This window comes from Lissotriton helveticus, chromosome 3_1 (assembly GCF_964261635.1).
Source record: "Lissotriton helveticus chromosome 3_1, aLisHel1.1, whole genome shotgun sequence".
NCBI lineage: Eukaryota > Metazoa > Chordata > Amphibia > Caudata > Salamandridae > Lissotriton > Lissotriton helveticus.
This window is the reverse complement of record NC_136061.1, coordinates 800,055,158-800,082,981: the sequence shown is the minus strand read 5'-3', so window position 1 is coordinate 800,082,981 and position 27,824 is coordinate 800,055,158. Positions and strand designations below refer to the sequence as shown.

Genomic DNA, 27,824 nt, shown 5'->3' with positions numbered 1-27,824 from the left:
TAGCCCTCTCGCCAACAAGGAACGAGTGTCTGTGGTCCTGTGATGCTCCTCACGACCAGGCCAACCCGGACACTAAGTATGTCAACATTACGCTCTTTGGTCTCTGAACCCCACTCCGGTGCCAAACCACAGGGACCGGGAGGCTGTATTCTGGCTCCGCCATCTAGAATGAGCACGCCAGCGCCCAAACAGCGCGGTCACAGGACAACGGCGGACAGAGCTCAACAAGTTGCGTCCGCCATGTTGACCACACCCCCTTCTATCTGATTTGAAGTTCTCTGTTTGAGGGTGTTTAAGTTGCAAAACTTTATCCAAGACTACATTTCCAGGAATAGGCTCAAGACTATGTTCTTCACCTTCTCTGGAAGTGACCTTGGAAGATGCGGCTTTCAATGTTGACAAATTATGTGGGACATATTTCTGTATTTGGCATGTAATCCTTCTTGTTTTAGTCATGTATAGTGATTTGCTCAAATGTAAACGGAAGCAGATTAAAAAACAAACACAAAATGATGTTGCCGGAAACAGTAGCTGCACAAACATTTGTTACCATAGTGTACACATTATGTGCTTTGCTCTACAATGGAGTAGAATAGTTCACTATGGAAAGTGTGTTGATTTGGACTACAGAAACCGCAGCAGAAACTGAAGAAGTAACTTTTTTTTTCAAAGTAGAGGGCTCAAGTCATTGGACAGTTTTTTTTTCTGTATGGCGTTGAGCACTTTAGAGACAGGAGTGTGAAGAACCTCTATGGCTGGTTTAAGTGTGCTGTTACCAATATCACCACAGGTCTTGAATGAGCTTGTGGTTTTAATGTTACAAAAATAATAAAAACTCAATCTAAGGCTCCACCGAATTTATGGTGATTTAACTGGGGACCTGTAATGGATGAGATCCAGTAATGTGTGCTAAGAAAGTCATCCAGGCTGCAAATATTATCGAGTAGACAGGCAGGAAAAGGTACTGAAAAGAAACAAATAGGAATCTGGATGAGCAGAACTAGTTAACACTGTGAAAGAAATGTGTTTGGAATGATAAATGAATAGGGTTTGAACTATGAGAATCTGTATGGATGGAAGAGGTGGCCACAGAAGGCACTATGCCAGCAACATACTGCTGCTTGTTATGTAGTACAGAATCATTCTGGTGCACTCCCAAACACGACAGACATTCCATAAGAAAACAGGCAGGGTGTTCAATGATTATAGGAATTGCAGTGTATTGGATTTAAATGCTTCACAGCGTAGAAGTAATACCTGATGAAGCTCTTGTTTCTGCGCTTGAAGCTGGTCATGCTGTCTTTGTAAATCCTCCCTCTGTCTCTGAAGCTCTTCTGCCTTTTTTGAAAGTTCATATTCTTGTTGGGCAATATGACTTTCATACGCCTTCAGCTCCTCCTCTGTAAACAGCTGTTGTTGGTCCAGTGTCTGTAAGATTTGGTTAGAAAAGTAAATAAATAATACAGAAAATAGATAACAGAAAACTTTGAGAAATGCACCCTAATTAATCACTGTATAAGGAACTCTGTTTTGGAGACAGGTCCCCAACTAAAGGGACATTTAAAGTTATTCAATAATCTATTTTTGCAGTATATCACGTGGCATCTATAGCTTACAAATGGTTTACTTTTTCCAATTTACAGACAAAATAATAGTGAATAGCCTTGGAACAACAAAATAATTTGAATATTTTCACATTCGATTCTCAGAACACGTTTTAGTCCAACAAAAAAACAATGCTGTGTGGTCGGTTCATTTACGTGAGCCTTATTGTTTACAACTGAGCAAGCAATATAAGGTGCTTAAAGTCATTCTAAAACAAAGATTATGTTGAGAATACACCTACATTAATACATTAGTGTAGATAAACACAACTTGTTGCATTTCAAATTCAATATTCAGGCACATAATTTAACTAGATCAAAAAGCTATGAACTGCTGGAAAGTGGGTTGCAGTGAAATAAATCTTGTTTGGCACACTCACAGCAGCTTTTTATGTAGATATTTGTCAGCTGTAGCAAACAAATACACAGCAAATAGTAGAACATCGGTTCCTTTAAGTTTAATTTATGGCACGCAGAAACTTATTGTATCACCCCTAGGCCCTCTCCTAAAAGTAACAAGTATGGAAAGATCTACACATTGTTACAGGGATGACAGATGCTTCTCAAAGTTGTTATGTAGTGTAGTTCCTATATTCCCAATAGGCTCTGCGCATTGGAATAATATATTCAGCAGTGTAGACGTAGGACTGAGGTTAACTAGGTCTCTACTGACTATATTAGACTTAAGGTTTGCCACCTAGCTCAGAGATCACTAGAAACGTTCTCGAATGTTCAAGAAAGAATTAACTTTCCAAATTAGACAAGAAGGGATTAGCTTCCGACAACCATATAACATGACAACTTTGCTCCCTCAGAATAAGAGTGTATCTCTAGAGTCGTGTGAAAACAATAGACAGCTATTTCACTCAGTCAAATGTGCGTACTTAGTTTCACCAGAATGCAGAGAAAAGAAAGACGGGCGTTTTCAATAAAAGGTGTTATTTATTGAGCAGTCTTCTTCCTCATGCAAGAGAAATGAATTGCCACAATTGCAATACTCATAGTAAAGTAAAGTGCGTACAGTAAAAGGAGGATTATAAAATAATACTGTAAAAGCATTGATATGGTTTCTTAGCCATATGATACTTTAAAATAGATAAAATATATACATATATACATTGACTAACGTACTCAACTGGTGCTTCTAAATACGCCTACCCCTGTGTACCTGACCTAAGCCTAATACGTGGGAAGGAGTAAATAAGTAGCAGTTTAAGTTAAGTTTGTTTTGCTAAGAATCTGACTCAAGAATTCTCTTTAGGGGTTTAGTCAGCTCCGTACCTGGGTAATTAGAAAGCAGGAGGTCTTGTATCTCTCTCTCAGGACTCGATATCCCAGTAACCCGCGAAGGTATCTGGAAACACCGGAGCTGGATTTCTCGGCAGGAGAAAAGACAGCGTCTCTCTCAGTGCGTCAAAAGAACAAGTTACTTACCTTCGGTAACGCTTTTTCTGGTAGATACTATATCTGCCTGTGGATTCCTCACCTTGTGAACACCCCTTGCGTCAGCAACATTCGGAAATTCTTTTTTCGTAGCCTCGCGCCGACGTGGACTCCTGACGTCAGAGACACGACCTCGCTCGCGACTCCGCTGACGTCACCGACGCCTATAATAGGCCCACGCCGGCGTGATGACATCAGTTCCGCCCTTTTTTCCGTGCCATCGAGGCACACGGACGGACCAATGACAGTAGAAATATACAAGTATACATAGTACACAATAATCAAGGCAAAACACACAGTGTTAAGCAAAAGCAGGAAAGAAATTGGAACATTTCCTTGACAACAAAATATATATACATTACAATACAGTAACTCTGGCAAAGAAGAGTGGACAACGGGGAGGCGGGTGGGTCAGTGAGGAATCCACAGGCAGATATAGTATCTACCAGAAAAAGCGTTACCGAAGGTAAGTAACTTGTTCTTCTGATAGATACATCTGCCGTGTGGATTCCTCACCTTGTGAATAGAGTCCCACAGCAGTCCCCACTCCCGGAGGAGGGTGTCCACTCTTCTAGACCAGGAAATCCTGAAGGACAGAGCGTGCAAAATGACCGTCCCTCCTCACCTCGGAATCCAAGCAGTAATGCTTCGCGAAAGTGTGGAGGGAAGACCAAGTTGCCGCTCTACAAATATCCTCAACAGGCACACCTCTAGCCAATGCAGAGGTCGAAGATTTAGCTCTAGTTGAATGAGCCCTTATACCCTCTGGTGGTTCCTTACCGGCCAAAGAGTAGCAGATCTTTATGCAGAGGACGATCCATCTCGATAAAGTTCTTTTATGGACCGCTCTTCCCTTCTTGCAGCCAGCAAATCCAACGAAGAGCTGGTCCTCCAAACGAAAGTCCTTGGATCTGTCCAAGTAAAAGGACACCGCCCTCTTAGGGTCCAGACGGTGCAATCTCTCTTCCTCCTTAGAAGGGTGAGGGGGAGGATAGAAGGAAGGTAAAGTAATGGACTGTCCTAGGTGGAAGGGAGTTACCACCTTAGGCAGAAAAGCAGCCCTGGTCCTGAGAACCATTCGATCAGCATGTATGGACAAGAAAGGGGGCTTGTGACAAAGAGCGTGAAGCTCACTTACCCTCCTTGCCGAGGTTATTGCAACGAGGAAGACCGTTTTAAGGGTAAGAAGCCTCAAGGGACATTTGTGGAGAGGCTCGAAAGGAGCACCCATCAAAAAGGTCAAGACCAGATTCAAGTCCCACTGAGGCACAATAAAAGGGACAGGAGGAAACTTATTAATAAGGCCCTTTAAAAACCTTAAAACCACAGGTGACTTAAAAAGAGAAGGCTGGTCAGGCAAACAGAGAAAAGCTGACAGCGCAGAAAGATAGCCCTTCACTGTAGCAACGGCAAGACCCTGTTGCGCCAGAGAAAGGGCAAACTGGAGAACGTGAGACAAATGGGCCTTCAAAGGATCAATAGACCTTTCCCCACACCACGAGACAAATTTCGCCCATCTATAAGAATAGATGGAATTAGTGGAGTCACGCCTGGCTGACAAGATGACATCCACAACGTCAGGCGGGAGGGAAAAGGAAATCAGGTTGCCCCGTTCAATCTCCAGGCATGAAGGTGCAATGTCTGGAGGTGGGGGTGTAGAACCTGCCCCTCCATCTGAGAGAGGAGGTCTGCCCTGTGAGGGAGACGGAGCGGCGGGTGAGAGGAGAGGTGGAGAAGATCTGTATACCACACCCTTCTTGGCCAATCCGGGGCGACCAATATGACTTGGGCCCGGTCTAGGCGAATCTTCCTCAGAACCCGAGGAATCAAGGGTATGGGGGGAAACGCGTAAAAGAGTTGACCTTTCCAACTCAACTGAAACGCGTCCCCCAAGGCTCCTTGCATCGGATACTGGAGACTGCAGAAAGACAGGCAGTGCGCATTCTCGCGAGTGGCGAACAGGTCCACCCGAGGAGTCCCCCACATCCGAAAGATGTCGTGAACAACCTCCGGGTGAAGCCTCCACTCGTGGTCGGCAGAGAACTGCCGACTGAGACTGTCTGCACGAACGTTCAACACCCCGGCCAGATGATTTGCCATTAGACAAATCTGATGGTCCTGAGCCCAGGACCAGAGACGCAGAGCCTCTCTGCAGAGACACTGCGACCCCACTCCTCCCTGCTTGTTGATGTACCACATCGCGGTCGTGTTGTCCGTTAGGACCTGAACAGACTGACCGCGAAGGGAAGGGAGGAAGGCCTTGAGCGCCAAACGTATCGCCCGCAATTCTAGAAGGTTGATGTGAAGCAACCTTTCCTCTGGAGACCAAAGGCCCTTGACCTCCAGATCCCCCAGATGAGCACCCCACCCGAGAGTGGATGCATCCGATATCACCGTGGCCACCGATGGGGGAAGTTGAAAAGGCTTTCCTTGGGACAGATTGCCTTCCACGCCCCACCAAGACAGATATGCTGCAGCTTCTCTGGAGATCCTCACCGACTCCCTGAGATCTCCATTGTGCTGATACCACTGCTTGCGGAGGCACCACTGGAGCGCCCTCATGTGCCAGCGTGCATGGTTGACCAACAGAATGCATGAAGCCATCAGACCGAGCAGGCGAAGGACCTTCAGGACTGGAACGACCGCTCCATTGTAAAATAAAGGAATCATCTCCCGTATGTCGCGAATCCTTTGAGGGGGAGGGAATGCACGACATACGGTTGTGTCCAGTACTGCACCTATGAACAGGTTGCGCTGGGAGGGCACCAGGTGAGACTTGGGTACATTTATTGAAAAACCCAACCTGTACAACAACTGGGTTGTCTCCTGCAGATGATGAAGCACAATCTCTGACGACTCCGCTTTGATCAGCCAATCGTCCAGATACGGGAATACCGGAATCCCCGATCTTCTGAGATGCGCCGCCACCACTGCCATCACCTTGGTGAAGACCCGAGGTGCAGTAGTAAGTCCAAACGGAAGGACCGCAAACTGGTAGTGCTGCGAACCCACCGTAAAACGGAGATACCTCCTGTGCGACTTCAGGATTGGGATGTGAAAATACGCATCCTGTAAGTCGAGTGACACCATCCAGTCTTCTTCCAGCAGAGCCTGAAGAACCTGAGCAAGGGTGAGCATCTTGAATTTCTCCTGCTTCAGATAAAAATTCAAGATCCTGAGATCCAGGATCGGACGAAGCCTGCCATCCTTCTTGGGAATCAGGAAATACCGGGAGTAGCATCCCTGACCCCTTTCCTGCTCTGGAACCACCTCTATCGCAACTTTTCTCAAAAGTGTTTGGACTTCCTCCTGTAGGAGTAACAGATGTTCCTCTGAGCAATATCCCTGGCAAGGAGGGTAATTGGGAGGGAATTCCCGAAAGGGAAGGGCATACCCATTTTCTACGAGATTGAGAACCCAAAGATCTGATGTAACCGATTCCCAATCTCGTAGAAAGTAGGTAAGCCGGCCCCCCACTGGACCCACATGATCCTGAATGGCGGATCTAGGGCTGCTTTTCTGTGGCTGGGGGGTTGGAGGAGGTGGAGGAGGAAGAGACTTGACGACCTCGAGGACGTGATCTCTGTTTCCCTCTGTAAGACCTATACAAGGTATTCTGCTGCTGCTGTCGTTGCTGCTGCTGCTGAGCGGGTCCATACGACCGAAAGGAAGAGCGACCAAACCCTCTAAACTTTCTGGTCGTAGAACCCCTGACCTGAAGGCCCAGAGATCTAGCAGTTGCCCTGCTGTCCTTGAATCTCTCCAAGGCCGCGTCTGCCTTCTTTCCAAAAAGCCCCTCGCCATCGAAAGGCAAATCCAATAATGCAGACTGCACATCAGCTGAGAAGTCAGATGACTTCAACCAGGCTGAACGCCTCGTGGCAACCGCCGTGCCGATAATTCTTGCCACAGAATCAGTTGTATCAAGTCCACTTTGGATGACCTGACGAGCCGCTGCCTGAGTGTCAGATAAAGCCTCTTCAAAGTCCTTTCTACTAGCTTCAGGAACCTTAGGGACCAAAGAACTTATAGAGTCCATAAGAGCATGGATGTACCTTCCCATGAGGCAAGTGGCGTTAGAAGACTTCAAAGCCATGCTGGACGAAGAAAAAATCTTCTTCGCGACCTGATCTTGTTTCTTTGCCTCTTTGTCGCCAGGCACCTGCGGAAAAGCCCCAACAGACTTCTTAGAGCAAGCGGCCTGTATTACCAAACTTTCAGGGGAAGGATGCGAAGATAAGAAAGCAGGATCCTCAGGAGCCACTCTATACCTCCTAGCCACACTTTTTGCAACTGCAGGAGCAGAAAAAGGCTTTTTCCAAACTTCCATTATAGGATCCTTTAAGGCATCCTTAAATGGGAGCAAAGGTTCCACTGATGAACTAGGAGAATGGAGAACCTCTGTCAACAAATTCGATTTAAACTCGACAGAGGGCAAAGTCAAACCTAAAAGTCCTGCTGCCTTCTTCATGACAACATGATAAGGTTGGACATCTCTGGAGGGAGCATCAGGTCCAGAAGGCAAAGACCACTCCGGTGAAAACTCCAGACCACTAGCATCCGCCAGGTCTTCGAAACAATCCCCTTCCAATTCACCTTCTTCCACCTCAGAAGAAGAATCATTAACTCTCTGCTCCTCCAGAAGTCGTTGAGCCTCTCTACGAGACCTCATTTTGACTCGAAGTGCAGTCGAATCCAACGCTGAATTCGACGGCGCCGGAGCCGACTTCGGAATCGAATCCGAGGGCTTGGAAGGCTGCCCCATAGAATCCAAGGAAGTCGGCGACGCCGGGACCGGAGTCGTCGACTTCGGCCGAGCCGGCGTCGACCTCGGTGGAGCTTGGTACTGCCACAACGGAGTCGGAGCCGGCATATACGGCATGAAGGGTGCCGGAGCATACGAGTGTGGAACACCCAAATTGAAAGCCATTGGACCCATGGGACCCGAAGGTGCTCCAGAGGGGTACCACGACCTCGAGAAAACACCATACATCGCGTTTAAAAACGCAGAAGGGTCCTGACCTGGAGTCGGGAATGGTGGATGCTCAGGCTGACCACGAGGTACATTAGAATCTGTTTCCTCAACAGGATTCGAAGCCCCTTCCTCAACAGGAACTCCATCGGCGTCTTCCGGAGCCGGAGATGGAGCCGGAGACGGAGCCGGAGTCGGATCTGGAACAGGAGTCGGAGAATGGACCACCGACTCCGAAGGTGAAGCCTCACCTACCGACTCATGAGGAGGAATCACCTTCGACTTCATCCTTTTGGGAGACTTTGATCTGGAATGATGACGTGATCTGTGTCTCCTCTTCTTATGCTTCTTGTGGGAACCGGAAGCATGACCGGATGATGACTTCGAGGCCGACGCCTCTCGAGACCTTGAACTGGATCTCGACCTCGACTTCTTCGGATGCTTTGAGGATCTTTTAACCTTACTTGCTTTAAGTTTGGCAACAAGAAGTTTAGATTCCCTCTCACGAAGAGCCTTCGGATTCATCTTTTGACAAGATGAACAATCATCGACGTCATGATCCGAGCTTAAACACCAGATACAGTCTTGGTGAGGGTCCGTAACGGACATCATCTTCCCGCATTCTCTGCAAGGCTTAAACCCGGTCTTCTTTGTCGACATGACAACAGAACAGAAATATCTGAGAATGGAGAATCGAAGAAACGAAGTAACAATGTACTAAGGCTACAGAGTATCCCGAAACCGTTAGCGTCGACGACGCGGAAAAAAGGGAACTGATGTCATCACGCCGGCATGGGCCTATTATAGGCGTCGGTGACGTCAGCGGAGTCGCGAGCGAGGTCGTGTCTCTATGACGTCAGGAGTCCACGTCGGCGCGAGGCTACGAAAAAAGAATTTCCGAATGTTGCTGACGCAAGGGGTATTCACAAGGTGAGGAATCCACACGGCAGATGTATCTATCAGAAGGGAGGGGCAGCGTCCGTGGGCTCTCGCATCAGCTGGGCTCTCGGGCAAGTAGATCGCTGCTCCAAAACCACCACCGTGTGTTTGCTTAAGGCAACGTTGGTATATTTATACCTGAAAGGTCCCGGGTTTGACGTAAGGCTGGACAAAAGACGTCAATAAAGATGTCACTAAGAACTGGCCGTTCTTACAGTGCTTTACAGGAGTTCTAGGATGAAATCAAAACAAGAGCAAGGGGGATTTCCCAGGTTGCTGGAGGTTTGGTTTGTTTAGAGAACTCGTTGTGCTTTCTAGGAGGCCGGGGAAGTAGCCTTGCTTAATGTGACAGCATGTGCTACGACTGAATATGGATATGATTACTATGCCGTTGTAGGGATATTATTGATTATAACCGGACAAGGGCATAAAATAGAAATATCGATTTAGGTTCCTAGATAAAAACACAATACCCACTCCACGATCTAATGTCCATCATTACTAAAACTAAGCAATAATAAACATTTTAAAGGTGCATGTGTATTTCAACCCACCCCAAAATACATTTCTAGCATTTGAAATGGTGCATAGATATACACGAAAAATGATTATAGGTACTGTACGCTGTTCAAGCAGTGTAATCATTCAGTAAAAAAGATGCATATATATATATCAGCATGAATGATTTGCGAAATTTACACATGAAATGGCTCTTAATACAGAAAAGAAGGTTGAGACCATTTCATCACATATAAATACAGTTGCTGTAAATGTGCTAGAGGCTGAGGTAATATATTGTCTCTAGAGTTCCTAAAAATAGAAGCTCTGTTCTCTAAGAATAGTTCTACTTCAAGCAGAGTACATGTGCCAGAAAAGGGTAAATATTTTGGAATCGGGAAAAAAAATAATTTCGCTTTCAGGGGAGAGAGAAAAAAATATAGTTCCAAATATGTTCAGTAGCTTTTGTTTATCAAAGCCGAAGGCCGAATTCAGAGTTCAGGGAACGCTGTGTACTAGTTTGCTTAAAAGTTATTCTTTTTGTTCAGGGGAGAACATCATTTCAGACAGACTTTCAAAAAAGTGGTTTACCGCTTCAGGTGAACGTTCGACCAAGTTGGAAAATGCCGCAACTGTGCAGTCGTGAGAATGATTGCCATCATCGATGTCAGGATCAGCAATGCTCACAGAAGGTCGTACCTGGGTGATGTTGCTCTCATCTCGTACTTCACTACCCCCTAATCGCAGTGGTGAAGTCTCAACGAATGCCGTCATCAGAATGGGTAGCCACTGGGGACAACACGATGCATGAGCCGTTACAGGACTTAGCAAAGTATCTGTATCCAATGGTACTGCTGATGGTAGTGTAAGACAGACGTCCAACACGCATTCTTCTCCGCATAGCATACATCGAAGCACAGGTAAGATGCAATTCTGTCAGATGGGTCTGAATGAAAGAAACCAGGTCATATTCAGATCTCTTATCCGGGCTAATCCTAGGACTTTAGTTATGCGGTCCCGATAGCGTATAGCTAGGATCGTTTCTTCCATCGTTGCTGGAGTCTTGTCTGCGATTTGGCTTGCCATATCGAAGCAGAAGTATCAAAAATAAAATGCCTGCTACGAGTCCCAATAGAAGTGGTAGGCCGCCAAAGACAGAATGGACAAAATTAGGAAAAATGCCCAGAACTGTTTCGAAGGGTGTTAACAGTCCCGAAAAAATTGTCTTAAATATATGTGGGATACCGCTGGTATCAGACATATTTAGGATTTGGTTTAGTATTTCTGCGAAATGCACGGGGCAATTTGTTGATAAAAGGGTATGTATCTCTGCCGTTGTCCTTGCAATTTGCAGATCATACGTTTCTTTTGATGACGTCAAGGGCACAGTTGTCTGTAAAAGAACAGACTTCATTCTGCTTAAAGTATCAATTCGAATAGAAGAGATATTCAAAAAAGGCCAAATTTTCGCCTCCCTGTCTGGAGTGCTGTTTGGATACAATACTTGCATACAGCAAGTGACCATGGAACTAACGCTCACGAGATAAGCTTTTCCTGGCACCATGCCACAACATCTGTGGTCCACTATTAGAATATAGCTCCCGTTAGAAAGCCGTCTAAAGAATGGCTCTATTCGAGTTGCAGGTGTGCCATGCTGGTGACATGAAAGGTTATTTGAAGTCCCCTCACAGGCCCCATGCAAGTTAATACCTTGACACAGAAGTATACCGCTCAGTGATCTTTTACAATTATTACCACTAAGAAATACATTCTGTTCCTTTTCACTATAACATGTGTGTGTGTAAGGTAATTCCCATGATGACTTAATGTACCCTTTACCCAACCTTTCATACTGGCCTGCTGGTATATACTCTTGACACTATTTAAATTGGAAAGTTGTTATCGGAATTGTCATTGTTCCGTGTATTATCCATTCAATGACAGGTCTTTCTGACATTGTCAATGGTAATCTCTCAAGTTTTTCAATGCTCAGAATCGTATAGTCTGCTCCTTTTTGTGCCAAACTGATTTGTGTATCAGTAAGGTTAAAGATAGAGAAGAATTACGTTGTGTTGATTAAACGCCAGGGCACGTAGCCTGAACGCAGATTTTTCAACGTCCAGCCAAGCTGTACAATAGAACGCAATTGGGACTGACCGTGTTGTAACATTAGTAAGTCCTGCTCTATTATATCAATAGCAGATGATACAATACTGTCCAGTGAATATATTCTGGAAGACAGAGTCATTAACCCATTGTCCACAACAGAAAGTGATTTTTCCAAATTAATACGGTCAATTTCCCGTATTTTTTCTGCTGTTTCAATTTGCATTACTTTCCAAGCTTCGTTGTACGCAGCGTATACACCGGCCGCTATGAAACGTTTTTAGCGCTGTTTGCGTGGTCCCATTATGAAATCACGCAAGTCAGCACCGTCTTTAAGTAAAGTCAAGTGTTGCTTAATTTCTGCCAGTGTGGATTTCTGTAGCCATTCGAGGCAGACCTGGCCAGTCAAGACCTGGCTGTTCGAGCAGTAGCGAACCCCCCTTCCCTAGCGCCTTGAGACCCTCTGGGTGAGTAGTGCGCTATACAAATGCTCTGATTGATTGATTGATTGAGTTTTCCTACACTGTATGTTGTAACTATCCCTGGATGTTGTCTCTGGGAGTATCTAGGGTCTGGCCTGGTCAATTTGAACCCTTGTAATTTGTTCAGGAATCTATCTTGACAGTTATTTGTGTCTGTGGGCCAGATCAACCATTTGTTCCAATCAGGATGTGTTCGGTTTGGTTAAAAATATGTGATACGTCTATCTCAACATCTGTAGTGCTATTACTGTCAGGTGTTGGCTTTGGAATAGACGGTTTGTTTAAGTCTTTTATCTTGACTAGGCCAAGACAAGTAGTCTGTTAAATGGTGTAATTGAAGAATATTACTTGTTCTGGGATCATGCAGGCTCTAAAAACTGATTCTATACCTTGGACCTGCCAATCTTTGGTACCCCAGATGGTTTTTGTTTTCAATGTTCTTTTTCCAAAAATCAAAACCAAATGTAGTCATTTTTTCATAAAATGCTTCTGAATAGATTAATTTAGTGTTTGTCAGCATTGTTTTCATTCCTGTCTTATTTAACAGTTTGAAATAAAATGTTTCTGCATCACTTGTGTTAAACCCTGAGAAGTATGGGAATTTCTCGTAAAATGTTTTTGAACTACCTTTTGGTAGAGTTGCACAATGTTCCCATTGATTATAATTAAAAACATTTCTAGGCTGAGCAGATTTATGCAAATAGTGATGTGCAAAGTGGTTGTAGCAGTACATTTCCTCATAATTCGATGAACCCTGCAAGTAATCATGTTCTGTAAATTTTGCTGACATTACTAAATCTGACATCATATCATTAATACTTTCAAAGTCCCAATCATCAGAGAATGTGCTCGGTTTTACAAAGTCACTTAATGAAACCTTAAACTGGTGTAGAAACTTCAAGAGCTCGACCGGGCCATAGATTTCGTAATCTGTTTTGTCCCAAGCTACCCCACCGGGTATTGGATTGGGTGTGACATTCACCGATGATAGTTCTCTTTTCTCGATGTGAGATGACTTGTGTGGCTTTAGGACCAAGTTGATGTTCATACTTGCTGTGTCCATTGTACTGTATTTTCCCTCAATGAATTTTCCCAAACAAAGAACCATGATGAGCCAAAGCAGGAGGAAAAGTACACCTAACACAATCCAAAATTCAATCCATGGAGAAATCAGATAGGTTTCTTTGAGTTGATGAAAAAGTTCTGTTACTTTGTCTTTAAAAGTTTTTGTAGTTGGCTGTTCTTCAGGCTCGCTTGGATCCTCAGAAAAGTCATCGAAATTGATGAAGTAGCCAGATGCAGTTCTGTCAATTGTTGGAATCGCTTCCGGATTTTCCTTTGCTTTTGGAATTTTCTTTGTTTCATTAGCATAGTCTGAGGCTACATCGTTGTAGACAGGTGTTTCTTGACGAACTGTTGCAATTTGGGTTTTAAGAGGCATAAGTTCCATGGCTTTGTTGCATAGTCCTTTTTGATTCACTGTAGGTTTATCAAATGTGATTAGTCTCTCAGTTTGAACCTCTTGTATTGTAGCAAGTTTTGGTGTTCTGCTACTTCTTGGAAGTCCACTGGGCCTACTACTTATTATTGGCCACATGATTGTGGTTTTACCAGGTCGATGGATACAACTCGGTTCTCCTTTTTACCAGCAAGGGGCGGTAGTACTACTGATCTTGTTCCGCTGACAGCTAAGACAGGTACTGCTTTTCTGTAAGAAGGCCCAAATTCCTTCTTCACCACGATTTTCTCTCTGACCAGATCCCCAATCTTTGGAATCCAGACAGACCTTGCTGGGACAGGTGGTTTATCTTCAGTGGCTGTTGGCTGCTGTTTTAGCTTTATGTTGCTCAGGTCTTTTCTTGTTTCATTTAAGTCCTGTAAAATAGCCAAACGATCTTTGATATCAAAAGCATTTTTCTTCTACCACTGAAGTCTGACTATCTAAGTCCTGAATATGCATTCTAGTACCGAACAATAGTTTGTATGGGCTGAAACCTTTTAGAGAATTTCTTGGCAGATTATTAAGACTACGTTGGACACTTGTTAAATGTTGGACCCACCCATCACCCGAACCTAATACCCTCGCCGTTATAGATTGCTTTATGTCTCGTTTTTTTTTTCCACAATCCCATTTCCCTCAGGATGGAAGGGACAAGAGTACCGCAATGCAATGCCCATGCTGGTCATGGCCTCCTTATAAGCTCGAGAGCTAAAAGCATGACCCTGGTCAGAATGTAGCATGCCAATTGCGTATGTGCCGATATATACTCGCAAATCTTTGTATAACAGTTCTGGCGTCAGCCAAGCGCTGGTGTCTACATTTTTAAATGAATCTTAGTCTTAAATGATATAAATTGGGACGCATTTTTCCTGTTTGATTTTGCGTATAGATCGCCTTATGCTTTTTAATAGGGGTCCTGGCAATGCTCCGGCCGGTTCGCTACTGCGATCTCTGTTGCAGTTTAGACAGCTCATTGCAAATTTGTAGTTTTGCAGGCTCATCCCCGGCCACCAATATTCTGATTCTAATTCTGTCAGAGATTCTTTGATCATCTGGTGCCTTAGACCTAATCCCATATGTGCTTCTTGGATCAAGAAGATTCTCCTGTTCGTGTTTGGAATTACTCTATCCCCCCCTCCAGGGATTCGAGCAAAAGGAACGGAGTTTGCATCGATTATGTATGAATAATTGAGTGGATAGTTCACGGGTAATGCTGCACAGTCGCCTTTTGAAGACGTTTTTACCGCCAGCTTGATTTCCCCGTCTATGTATTTTTCTGAACGCTTTTTTGTGGCTACGGAAGCCGGTTGAGTTGCTTCCGCTTTGGCTGTGTTAGCCAATGAATTCCCTGCAGCGTGAACGCCATCACGCTGATGACTCAGTGTATGTATCACATGAGTCTTTTGCAGTTCTTTCTGCAAAAGAACTACCTGTTCCCAAAGCTTTTTATGCTTTATTGTGGCACCTGTGTCATCTTTGTAATCGTTTTGAACCCAGTTCTGCAAGTCATTATTGTAAGATTTGACGCAGTAATGCGAATCGCACACTATTAGTGTGGGGAATTCGCGATCAGCGCTTTCAAGCGCCATCTTTAAAGATCTTATTTCAGCTCGCTGAGTTGAACAGTTTCTGAGTGATTCAGTTTTGGTAATTAACGGTCTGAATTTACCCAAGCGCCAGCGACCTTTAACAATCGCGCACGCTGCGTTGTAGAATTTTTTCTCTACATCGTAATGTTGTGCAAATTTGTCCATGTAGATTACACATTTATATTGTTCGAGAGGCAGAATGTAGATTGGCAGAGGATATTCTTCTTCATATTCCAAATTTTCTAGTTTTTTCATTTCCGGGTCAAAATAGTATTTCACTTTTTCTGTAGCAAGAGAATTTTCCCATTGTATCCATTTTGGATCCAATGCCACGGTAGTTAAATTGCGTGGGCTTGTTAATGCCTCGAAGGCTGATTCTGCTGTTAAAACAGTTATCCTTTTGCCTTGGGCTTGTTCTCTTTCGCTTGCTACAGCTGTTTGAACCGCATTTACAACATTTTCTGCAAGACTGAATGTTTTTTCAGCTTGTGTGTACAAGTGTGATTTGTAAGCTATTGGTACCGTTTCTCCCTCATTAGAGGTCAGGTACGTGAATCCGCATCTTCCTGGGATGACTCGGATTACAAGGTTGCGCGTGTTATCGCGAGTTTGCAATTTTGTTTTAGCTAACATGTCTGTTTGCAATGATCTCAAAATTTCTGTGTGTTTTTGAGTCCAATTGATTGGTTTAAAATCAGGTTTTATTAATTCATAGAGAGGTTTAACCCTCTCCGCATAATTTAGAATGTAAGTTCTTCCGAAATTCAGGAAACCTAGTATTGATTGTAAGTTCTTCAGCGTTTTAGGTGCTTGGAGTACAGCACACTTCTCTAAGAAATTGTCTGCTAGGCTTTTGCCTTCACTTGATAATTCATATCCTAAAAACAGGATAGTTAGATGGGCAATTCGTGACTTTTTAAAGTTGAATTTGTAACCCTATGCTGCGAACCCAAGTATTATGGTGTTCACTCTTTTCAAGTGAGTATCCAAGTCATCGTCTGTTAGATAGATGTCATCGACATAAGATAATGCCTCATCATCATACATTTGTAGTAACTCTGTTACCCTTGCTGAGAATAATCCTGGGCTATTCTTGAATCCCTGTGGGAGTCGGCAGAAATTTTTCTGCGACCCCATTATTGAGAAAGCAGTCAAATACCTGCTTTCAGGTGCTATGTTTTGACAAAAGAATCCATTAGAGATATCTAATGTTGTTTTGTATTTTTTGCGCACGATGTTATTCATTAGTGCTGCACTATGTGAGTTTTGTACTGCAAATGTCTTGCAACATGAGTTAAGGTGTCTGTAGTCCAAAACTAGACGATATGAATCGTCTGGTTTGGAGACAGGAAACAAAGGATTGTTCATTTGTGAGGTGCATGTTTCAATCACCCCCTGGTATTCAAATTGATCGAATATCTTCCTGACTTGTTTTTTAGCATCTTGCTTAATTGGGTAATGCCTTTGTGCAGTTGGTTGACATTTTAACTGGATTTTGTGAGGAAGAGAGTCCTCATCCCATCCTACATGATTTTTATATAATGCAGGAGCTTGGGCTACTGCCCATTTTCTTGCATATGTATATTTTTTATGAATTGGAATATGATTTGAGAAGGCAGGCATAATCATTTCTTCGCCATGAGGGCACTCCCTGACAAACTCTGGTGGCCAGTCTTTCTCAGCTAAAAGGATGTCATAGCCTTTGGAAAGGTTATCCCAAAATAGACCCCTTACTTTCCTAGTCTTATCTCCCTCCATACGTAATGTTATCTCGTATATTTTATGAGGTTCGCTAACTCTGGTATCTGCAGTTTCCACCTGAATGCATTCATTCGTGTCCACTGTCTCCAGATGATTCATCAGGATCTTGCAAGCTATGGTCACTTCTGCTGCGCTGTCTAGCATTGTCTGGGCCCACTCTCCGTTTTTCAGTTGTGCCCTCAGTATCCTCGGCATGTTTAACTATTTTAATGCTGGCTACCTTCTTTCTTGGAAATTGTAATATTTTACTTTGATGAGCAGGTTCCTTGTCTTTGGACTTGACGTGCTCTTCCCTGTGTTCTGACCGTCCTCTTCTTTCCGATTTCTGCGAGGAAGTATGAAAAGATCGAGAGGGACGTGTATCAATGTCTTGATATCTATCAGGTTTTTCAAGATTATCCCTATTTCTAAGGTTGTATCTTTTCTCAGAGGGCTCCCTCTGGGGAGACTTGTGTCCTTGGTCCGGAGATCTTTCTCTCCGCCGAGGAGACCTTCCTCTGGACTGGAATCTTTTTCCTTTGGGAGTGGATTGTTTATTTCCATCCCAGCTCTTTGTTGGAGTGTTTAGATTATTTTTAATAAATATCTTTTCAGGATTTTCAGTTAGTTGGGGTTTTACTGGTTTCCCACCCAAACTATCTCTACCTAGTTCTTCATAGGATTTTTCTATGATTCTGGCAAGTTCAATTGGTTGGTCTGCTATATCTGTCTCTTTCAATTTCTGGAGGTATGTTATGTCCAGCGTCGGCAATTGAACTAATTAACTCTATGCCTTTGTTAATTGTTTTATTTTAACTAAAAGTTCTTCACTTGACATTTTTTCAATGTCGGGATGTGGTGTGTGGCTGGCTAGAACCGGCCACGTTGCTCCTGGTCTACCTAGTGGACCGAGCCTGGTGATGTGATTATTATGTTTTAGGGCGCCTTTAAACCAGAGCAGGTGCTCTTGGTATTTTAATGGGATTTCAACCTCCTCGAAAGGAGTGTATTCATCCGGAGGTTCCTCTATTTTGTAATAGTGGAAGTCGCGTGTTACAGCGTTTGCTGCTGGAAAGTTTATCCATGTGTAGAATACCTCTGTCTGCCGATATTCATGGGCCTCAATTACGAATACGACTATTCCACCTCTCGGTGTTAGTCCATTTTCTATAAGTTTAAGAGTTATAGTTTTTCTTATGTTGACCGGAATTAGTATAGCATTCGGGTCATTGTCTTGGAGGCTTGTGTCATCCGCTAGGAGTTGAGCTGCTATTCTAGCTGCCTCCCTTTCGTCTTCACTTTCCCCCATTTTACTGGAAGAAAGGTTTTTGTTGCAGATCAAGATTCAAGGAAACAAAGATTAGGTGCACAATATTTTTGGAACACTGTATCCTTCAACGTTGACTAAACCAAAAACTATACATAGGAATCTCTTCCTACTAAGTTCCGGCGGATTTTAACCTCTTACCCACTACAGACGTCTTTTGGAGTATTTACGGGAAAAAGGGTCTGTGTGAAAAAGTACGACTGAGTTACTCTAACGTCTTGCGTTAGATTTATCGCCTTACCAAACGTTGGGCGCCATGTAGTGTAGTTCCTATATTCCCAATAGGCTCTGCGCATTGAAGTACTGGGTTTTTCAGAACCGGTACTGAACCGGTAACCCAGCGGTGCCAGGGACAACACCCTAAGACTTCAGGTCCTTCCTGTTTCAGACAACAGAAACACAGAGTCTTCTAGGTGAAGTCAAAGATCAAATTTATTGGCTGCAACCAAGTAACAGGTATCCTAGAAGTACAACACGGTGTATATTCTCAGGAGACTGCTCTCTCTTACAAAGCCAGCCTTCTCTTTTTATACAAAATATTATGCTTCAGGCAAACATTCTTTAGTTTACAGTTGACCATTCACATATTTTCACTACAAAGGAAAAGCAGAGTCATGATGACACTCCCACATTTCAGTTTGTTCAGCCCACAATCAATTATCCGGCAAAGCCCAGTATTTTCATCAGATATCGACGGACCCCCAATAAAAACGGGCACCTCCTCCTCGTAAAGCAAGTCATAAAGTAGGAAACAGGGACCGGTGTGTGCAAGATTAGGCGTGGTTTGTGTGCGATGAAAGGTTTATGGCATGTTGTGCCTTGATACTATCTCGTTCGGCCACTGGGAGAGGAACTGACCGAACAGGTTTGGCCTTGGGCAGTGGAGTCAGCTTGCCCAGGTCGCAGAGAAGTCAGGAAAGGTGTACGTGTCCTTTCATGGTGAAATCGTCACTCGAATATGACGAAAATGCTGGTGCATAGTGTACTAGCCATTCTCGGTCTTGGGATATCAAAATCGTCATGGTACGACGATGTTTATAACACGAAGCCAGAATTTCAAGTACTACAGACCCTCTTTTTACCCTTACATAGGCAATTAACCTATACTCATGCTAATCTGAGTCCAGGTCTATATTCGTAAAGTCATTGAGATGTTGCTGTAGCATCATCCTATTACTTAGCTCGTCCCTCGATACAGGCTTCCTTACACACCATGTAGCGCAGAGGCCACATATAGCAGGTGCACACTGTACGCACAGACAGAACAGGAAAAGGATGGCTAAGACCATCTCAATGACCATCAGAATTTTCCATCCCCAGCCGGATACCAGTTCCCAGAACCATCCCATTAACGACCAATCTCCTTTGTCCACATGAATAGATTCGGAAATCTTATGCAGTTTGGAGATGGCCTGGTACACTGTTGGAGCGTTATCTGGAATGAAAACACAGCAACTCGATTGGATCACTCTACATACCCCACCTCGGTCTGCAAGGATGACGTGTAACGCAACCCTGTTCTGAAGGGTCATAAGACGATCCGACTGGAGCTCAGCAGTCAAGTTACTAAGGGCACCAGCAGTTTCAACTACGGTGGACTCAACCACCCTTGCCAATTGCCTTATGTTCCTGCTGTTAACCATGGGTCCCCAGAACGGCAGAAAACCCTTTACGAAGTCTCCAAATTCTTGTTCTGCAGTGTCCTTTTTACTGAAGACACCTCTAACTATCCTTGTCTTATGGTAATCTGCCGCAGCTGTGTAGGTGGGAGGCAACAGGAACGAAACAAAGCATGTGCCCGAAAAGTCAGGGGGCAACCATGTATAGGCTCTATCATGGCAGATGAAATAGGTAAACCTAGCTGCTAGGAACGAAGGGGAAGTCTGGGACGCAAAAACGTACGTCTCAGTACAGATACTCTTCCCTAACTGAGCTCTGGGATTCTTGCCAATACCTTGCAGACATAAGGTGCATTGATGGGGTACAATCCAAATCGGGGAAGATCTCTTAGCTTGCTGTTTCTCACTCAGAGTAACTCCATATCCGGTCACGTTCCATCCTATATATACACTAGTGTCTCATCTCTCGGGATAGTCTCATAGGAGATATCTTCCTTAATCATGTCTACTATACCCTTGACTAGAGCACTATTCTTAGGATTGTCTGTCACAGAACGTAGGGGGTAGGTCTCATGTGCGTAGATGAACATTGTTCTGTATGCCCACACAGAACCATTATGGCTGAAAGGCAGAACCAGATAAGGGATACCTTTATCCGTTGTGTGAGGCATGAGACCACACACCCAACAGTTAGTCGTGTTCATTACTAGTTGGTGTTGGTGCAAAAGCTGAACGAAGGGGTTATTAATAAACTCTAATCTCCTAGCGGATTCATGTTCAGGAAGAGGTTGAAAAGAATGTGAGGAAACAGTAGAAGGAGGAGGTATGGGCGATGAAGTGGGTGCAAATGTCACTCGAAGAGAGGATAAAACATATCCTATAAAAAACATCATTACACTGATCAACATGAAAATGCACAATATCAAAAAGCGTTTTGTGGTGGTCATTCTGCAAATTGTAGTCTTAAAGTTCATTTGTTTGGCAGGTCTCTCCATCTTGAAAAACTCCATCCTCTCTAAAATGCTGCTCGCGATGGTAGGGTGTTCTATGCTAAGGAATGCTTCTGTCAGTCCAGGGCAACTCCCTTAGACCAACCAGAACTGTCGACCTAACATCTTCAGCTGCACCCCAAAGACTTGGGCAACCGGGACCCTACAGCAGAACCCGGATGGTGGTTCGAAAAACAAAAATATAAAAGTTTCTCAGATGAGAGAGCTGCACTTTCAAATTTTAGCAAAGAAAAGGAATTTTTTTAATTTATTTGTCCATAGTTCTCGGCCTCAGATTATAACGTTTTTTGCCATACCGGAGCCAACAACTTACAAATCCCTTTCACACTGATATGAGCCATTCCATGGGCCATCGTAACCACTGCAAGCACATACGCATCGGGTAACAACCATCTTTGATGCTCGGACAATTCAACCCAACAACCATTCGCATCCAATTTACCTGTACTCTCTCTCCACACACTCAACTCTTTCTCTGTAGATTCAGCTTGAATAGACTTCACACTCTCTATCGTGTCTTCACACATTCCAACATCACCAATCCATCTTGCAGGGCCTGCAACATACATTCTACTCATCACATCCCTCGCTGTTTCTTTTGCGACTTCGTCAGCAAATGCATTTCCACGACCAACATCATCAGTCACCTTCTTGTGTGCACTGCATTTTACAATCGCAACTTGCAACGGCAAGGTAAGTGACTCGAGAAGCTCATTCACCAACTGACCATGCTGTATCTTAGCTCCATGCGAAGTCAGAAACCCACGTTCTTTCCACAATCGCCCAAAACTGTGAGCCACACCAAATGCATACTGGCTGTCGGTATATATGTTCACTTTCATTCCTTTCAACAACGCACACGCTATCGTAAGTGCAATCAACTCTGCTGCTTGAGCTGAATTGTGTGGGATACGTGCAGCTTCAACAATAGTATGCAAAGTCGTAACTGCATATGCCGCAGTCGTATCTCCATTCGGAAGCTTGAAGCATGAACCATCCACCCATAAGGTACCATCACACTTTGCAAGAGGAGTGTCACTAAGATCTATTCTCCCTTTCGTTTCTTCTTCTGTTCTGAGAAAACAATCATGCTGTTCAGAAGTATCTAACTCTGTTACAATCGGCAACAACGTAGCTGGATTCAACATGTTGCATCTCTTTATGTGTACATGACTCGCTAACAGTGTTAACTCGTAACCTGACAACCGAGCACTAGTTAAGTGCTGTGTCTTGGGCCTGTTTAACAAAGTGTCCACTGCATGTGGAACCATCACAATCAATGTATTATTCATCACTAAACCAGCAGACTGCCGAATAGAAACAGATGCTGCCGCTGTGGCTCTTAAGCAACTCGGCAACGCTTTAGCTACCGGGTCTAAAGTCGACGAAAAATACGCACATGGACGCTGCCTGTTTCCGAACAACTGTGTCAACACTGACAATGCACAACCTTCCTTCTCATGGACATACAATGTAAAAGGCTTACTGTAGTCGGGGGTACCAAACACAGGAGCCGAACATAATGCATTGCGCAATTCGGAAAAACTTTTCTGACACTCTTCAGACCATGGAAGGGGATTCGGTGTATCTTTACAGGTTAATGCTACCAAAGGTTTGGCCAGCAAAGAAAAATTCGGTATCCATTGTCTGCAATATGATGTTATACCCAAGAAAGCACGCACTTCTCTCTGTGTCTTTGGTACACTCAATTTCGCTATTGCCTGAATTCTTTCTGGGGTCAGTTTCCTTCCCTCCTTCGATAAGAGATGACCTAAGTAGGTCACTTCTTGTCGACAATATTGCAACTTGGAAAGAGACACTTTGTGATGTAAATCAGACAAATGACGCAACAACGACAATGTGGCTTCTTTACAAATTTCCTCAGTATCTGCAGCAACTAGCAAAACGTCAACGTACTGAATAAGGGTAGCGCCGTCAGGTAAAACAATCGTATCAAGCTGTGTTTTTTAAGCCTGACTATATATTGATGGGCTTTCAAAGTAGCCCTGGGGAGCGCGTTTGAAGCGGAAGCTTCGGCCTCCTAAACTGAAGCCAAAAATATCTCTGCTCTCCTCGGCTATCGGTATGCTGAAGAAAGCATTCTTCAAGTCAATCACCGAGAACCAAGTGGCGGAAGCTGGAATCATAGTCAATAGGGCAGTGATATCAGGAACAACTGGAAATTGTGGCACAACAATCTTATTCACCTCTCTAAGATCAATCACAAATCTGTACACAGGTAGCTGAGAAGGATCAGTGCGCTTCAAAACAGGCAGAACAGGACTATTGCAAACGTTACCTCTTGTCTCTTCAATTACGTCTTTTTCGTCGCCTGCCTGTATTTTCACATTTATCCTGCTGTTATCCTGCCCCGGGAAGCCCTCTTTGCTGTGTGGTAGTGCTACGACGCCCTGCAGGCACTTACCTCTTGTTCCGGTTGTCCTGGCTGCTGTGGATCCAGAGCGGTGCCCCCCGATCGTTTTGTGGCGTCGGAGGCGGACTGGCCTGGATCTTCTTGCTGGCTCCCGGGCCGGACGGAGCCTGCGGTGCTGCCCTTCGGGGCGCGGTGGAGGTGGTCGGAAGGCTGTTGTTCGTGTGGGCCGGAGGTCCTTCCTGGCTGATTCCTGTGGGGAGGAGGCCTTTGGTGGAGGCGCTGCCTTCCATTGCCGGAGCTCCTCGTGTATCCGGCTTGCTCCCCCTTTGTTCTCCGGTCCGGCCATTTTGATTTCGCCGCCCGAACTCGGAGAACGGAACCGGCGGCGTTGGGTGGCCGGTGAGGACCCTTTCTTCTGGTGGCCCCCCTTCCTGCCCGGGGTGCTCTGCCGCTGGTCGGCGCGACTATATTTGCCTTTCCGTCGCCCCGGCGGAGGTTGGCGGCCGCGCGGCCTTGTTGGGCTCTCAAATGGCGACCGACCCCAATTGTGTCGGCCGGGCCTGGACGAGCGCTGGAGGCCCGCCGCATGGCCCGGGTGCCGAATACTGTAAAGGTTTTCCTACACTTAAGGAGGTCCTGGATACCCTGCTCTCCTGGCGACTCTTGGTGGCCGCGCCTGTCATTACTTCGGAGATGGTTCCTCGCTACGGGCCTCCCGGGCCCCCACGACCGGATGTGGCTTTGCCGTTGCGGGACACGGCTGGAATTATCCTGGCAGAATTGGCCCCGACTACGACCGCGTCCGTGGGTGTGCGGACCTTGATGATGCCTCCTCCTCCGGCTCTGCCTCCTTTGCCTCTGGCCCGGGAGCTGGATTTTGCTCGGCCTGACTTTCATGACTCTCCCGGTTCCTTTTTGCCGCCGCTGCCCGGCGATTTCTCCTGTGCTGGCCCAGATGGGTCGGTTTCTTTGGACATATCCTTGGACCTGTGCCTGCAACGTTTGCTACACTTCGTGACTTTCCTGGATCTTCCGTGTTGTACTTCACGTGTATTTTCTGGACTGCCGTTCTATTTTCCTGCTGTCTGCCTTCTGTTCTTCGTGGCCTGGTCCTCGCTGGACCGGACTGTTCTCACTTTGGACAAACAGGGACAGGGCTGATGTGCACTGGCATCTGCGTGCGGTAGTCTTGTACTGATTTGGATGGTCAATGTGTCCTGGTATGGTTATGTGTGATTGTTTGGTGCTCTTGGACTTTAACCTGATAATCTCTGGCTTCCCGGGGTCTTGGAGCTTCGACTCAGGCGGGTGGCCGGGTGCGTTTCCTCCTGTTTCCCGGCCCTCCCCCGTGTATGTGTATGTATGTGTCTCCCATCCCGTGTTCCCTCCCCTGCCCCTCCCGTTTTTTGTCTTCTGTTTCCGACTTAACTTTACTCCGCTATATTTCGGGTTCTAATTAGGGCGACAGGCACGCTGCGGGGGGGTAGGCCGTAGCCTTCTGCAGGGGTGCAGGGTGGGCTTAGGGGTGGGTGGGTGGGGTCTGTCTCTATTGGGGGGTCTTTTTCCCCCCTCATTTCTTCCTTTTTTTGTTCTATGGCTCTTGTGTATTCACCTTTTCGGGACTCTGTCTCCTCATGTGTCCCCCTGGGGAGTTTCTGTGGCGTTCGTATTCCGGTGTGTGTCTGATTGTGGCCCGCTGGTTCTTTTGGTGTCGACTTTTTGGTATATCACTTGCCGGGTCATGTTGTTCTGTCTTGTCTCCTGGGGGTGCGTGATTTGGTGGGAGTCCCTCTTTTGTCCCCTTTTTCCCTCTTCCCCTTCCTCCTTTATGGGGGTCTCTTTCTTTCCGTTGGGGTGCGTATCGTATTGTATTTTGCAATGGGGGCCTTTTTGGTTCTGTCTTTACAATTTGGGTGGGGGCGGTGTAGGGTGAGCGCGGTTTGACTGATGCCATTGTAGCTTCTTTGTACGTTGATTATGTGTATATTCTTTGGTAGTTATGTTTGTATGGCTTTTTGTTTCATCCTGTGTTCATAAAATGGCGGCTTGCCGAGGCCCCTCCCCTGTTGTTCCTTCCACGGCCCGTTATTCTTCTGTTCCCCCGCCCCGTATTAGAAAATTAACCTTTTGTTATCCTGTTTTTGCTGATTGCTCGATGGCCTTTGTTGTTTTTCCTGTGCTCCTGGTGTCATATCCTGTGAGGAACTTATTCTCCTTTGCTACGTTTTTTTACCGTGTGGTGGCCAGCCCGTGGGGTTGTAGGCCCGTATTTGTGAGCTTTCTTTGTACAATAAAGGTTTTAAAAAAAAAAAAAAAAAAAAAAATTACGTCTTTTTCAATCAGGTCGTAAATGATCGCTAGCAACGCTTTTCACCTTCGCTAGAAATCTTGTATTGGGGAATGCGTGGCATTTTAACATTGGCTTTCAATGTAACGACATATGGCGGTATTTCCAAAAGACCCACATCATTAGGACCAGTAGCCCAAAGAATATCCGGAAGAAACAACAATTCCGTCGGAAGTTTATCCTTCGATAAATACATTGGAGAGATCACTTTCCTACCCAATGTAAGTTGTACTCCCGAAGCAGAACAGTACAGAGTCGCATACAATCTTTTCAACAGATCCAATCCTAACAAGTTTTCACCACAACCTGTCGTCAGAATAAGGGGTGCTTCGAATTCGCAAGGTCCAACAGAAAGGGACATAGGACTAGAAACTGGGTTCCTAACCGGGGCGCCAGAAAAACCTACTGAAACATTTGTTTCGCCAGACAAAGGTGCGCCAGGGAGTTTAGAGTGCATAATAGAACTCTTTGTAGCACCAGTATCCAACAGAAAAGGCTCTGACACACCTGATGTAATCACCTCAACATAAGGTCCACTCTGATCTACTGGAACTGAAACAACTCCCTCTCTTTGTCTACGGCTGTCCTAGCAATCGTTACCTTCCATATGCTCATCTTCTGCATAGTAGTCATCAGCATAGTACTGAGCTGTCCTACCAGACGCGTTATTCTGCTGATCAAACCTATTCATTGAATTTTGAGGCGGAAGGGAACGCGCGTTCTGGGGGAAATTTCCACGTCCTCTACCTCTAGGTGCTTGTGGAATACCTCGACCTCTTGCGCTAGAAACACCATTCATATGTGGCAACAAAGCAGGGCAGTTACTTTTAAAATGACCCACTTCTTTGCAATATGCACACTGATTAGGGCCTACAGGAAAACGTGGTTGAGAAAACTCGACCCTTTGCGAGTTTCTCTGATACTGTTGATGTTGCTGATAGTTATTCTGGCCATCACGTGGCGGATACGCTTGCTGTAAAAACCTTCGTCTTTAACTCTTTAGTTTTCTGGTCTGCTCTATCCTTCTCATCTTTATCTCGATTTTCATAATACTGTGCAGTAGCCAATATCTGTGCTGAAGAGGAAACGCCCCAAGAACTTTCTGAATCTTTTAATTTCTTACACAACTCGGGAAGCAAATTGTGTACAAACTTGTCAACGAACAACCGTTGACCACCTTCTGTACTCATATCTTGACCACTGTGGTCGATAAACGTTTCTTCAAACCTGGTGAAGAAATCTGACACTGTTTCATCTTTCTTCTGCTTACACGCAGACAACTTATCCCAATTCACACGCATCGCCGGCATTAAAGTCTTCATGTAATCTATAATCCTACCAGGTAGGTCTGCTACTAAAGGCTCGGGTTTAGCACCACCAACTTGCTGGTCATTTGCAGCACTAATATTAGCCCATGAGTCACCTAACTCTTGATCATGATCCGCATGACGAATCTTTCCCCATAAAGGCTGTGGAACAACATTTCCAAACAACATGTCTATGTCGGCTAAATTCATAATGCAAGAGCCTGCAGTCTGTGACAATTCCTTGTAATATCCCGCAGGATTTTTACGTGGATCAGGCAATGTCTGTTTAAGGGCCAAGACTTCAGCTCGCTTCCATGGAACATGTACCCAAACACGCTGAAAATGTGCTGGAACAGCATCAATGTGATTAGCTACATCAGCCGCAACGGCGTCTTTCCATACTGGGGGAACTTCTCATTGGGTATTGTCTCACCTTCCTCTTAACAGAGGAATCAGACTCAAACAACGACCGAGAAACACCTTCACTCCTGAGTGATAACAAGTGTCGCAACTGCTTTCTCAACATCGGAACCCACAATTGTTCCCTTTGCAAACTCGAACCGTACACGGCACAACTCAGGCGGATTAGGCTCTATATCATTCTCCTCTAAATCCTCACAAAGAAAAGTACACATTTTCTCAAAAACGTACCTCTGTTTTGGTTCTTCCCACTGATGGAAGACATCCATAACAGACTCTAGCTCATATCTTGTCGGGTCAGTAACCCATTTATGTGCCAAATAATTCAATGTTTCCTTCTCCCTAGAATCAGGCAGTTGGCTACGTAACTGTTTACGCTCTGAGACAGGAGTTACACCTGTTGCTCCAAAGAGAGGATATAGAAGGCTAGCAACAGTGCTAGTCACTCTCTGGCGAACAGAGGGAGAAGTCGATGAAAGGACAGGCGGAAAAGCAGAGTGAGGCAAGGCAGACGCAGAGAAAGTGTCAGGAGGAATACCAGGAGTG

General features: G+C 45.1%; 1 protein-coding gene across 3 annotated transcripts in view; it reads right to left on the bottom strand.

The window, feature by feature from the left end:
* The window catches only part of NUCB2 (nucleobindin 2), a 449,912-nt gene that overhangs the window by 86,252 nt on the left and 335,836 nt on the right, over nt 1-27,824 (bottom strand). For all 3 annotated transcript variants that reach the window (XM_078681045.1, XM_078681047.1, XM_078681046.1), the window contains exon 11: nt 1,258-1,428. In XM_078681045.1, coding sequence (XP_078537171.1) covers nt 1,258-1,428 — 171 coding nt within the window. The remainder of the gene's footprint in view (nt 1-1,257; nt 1,429-27,824) is intronic.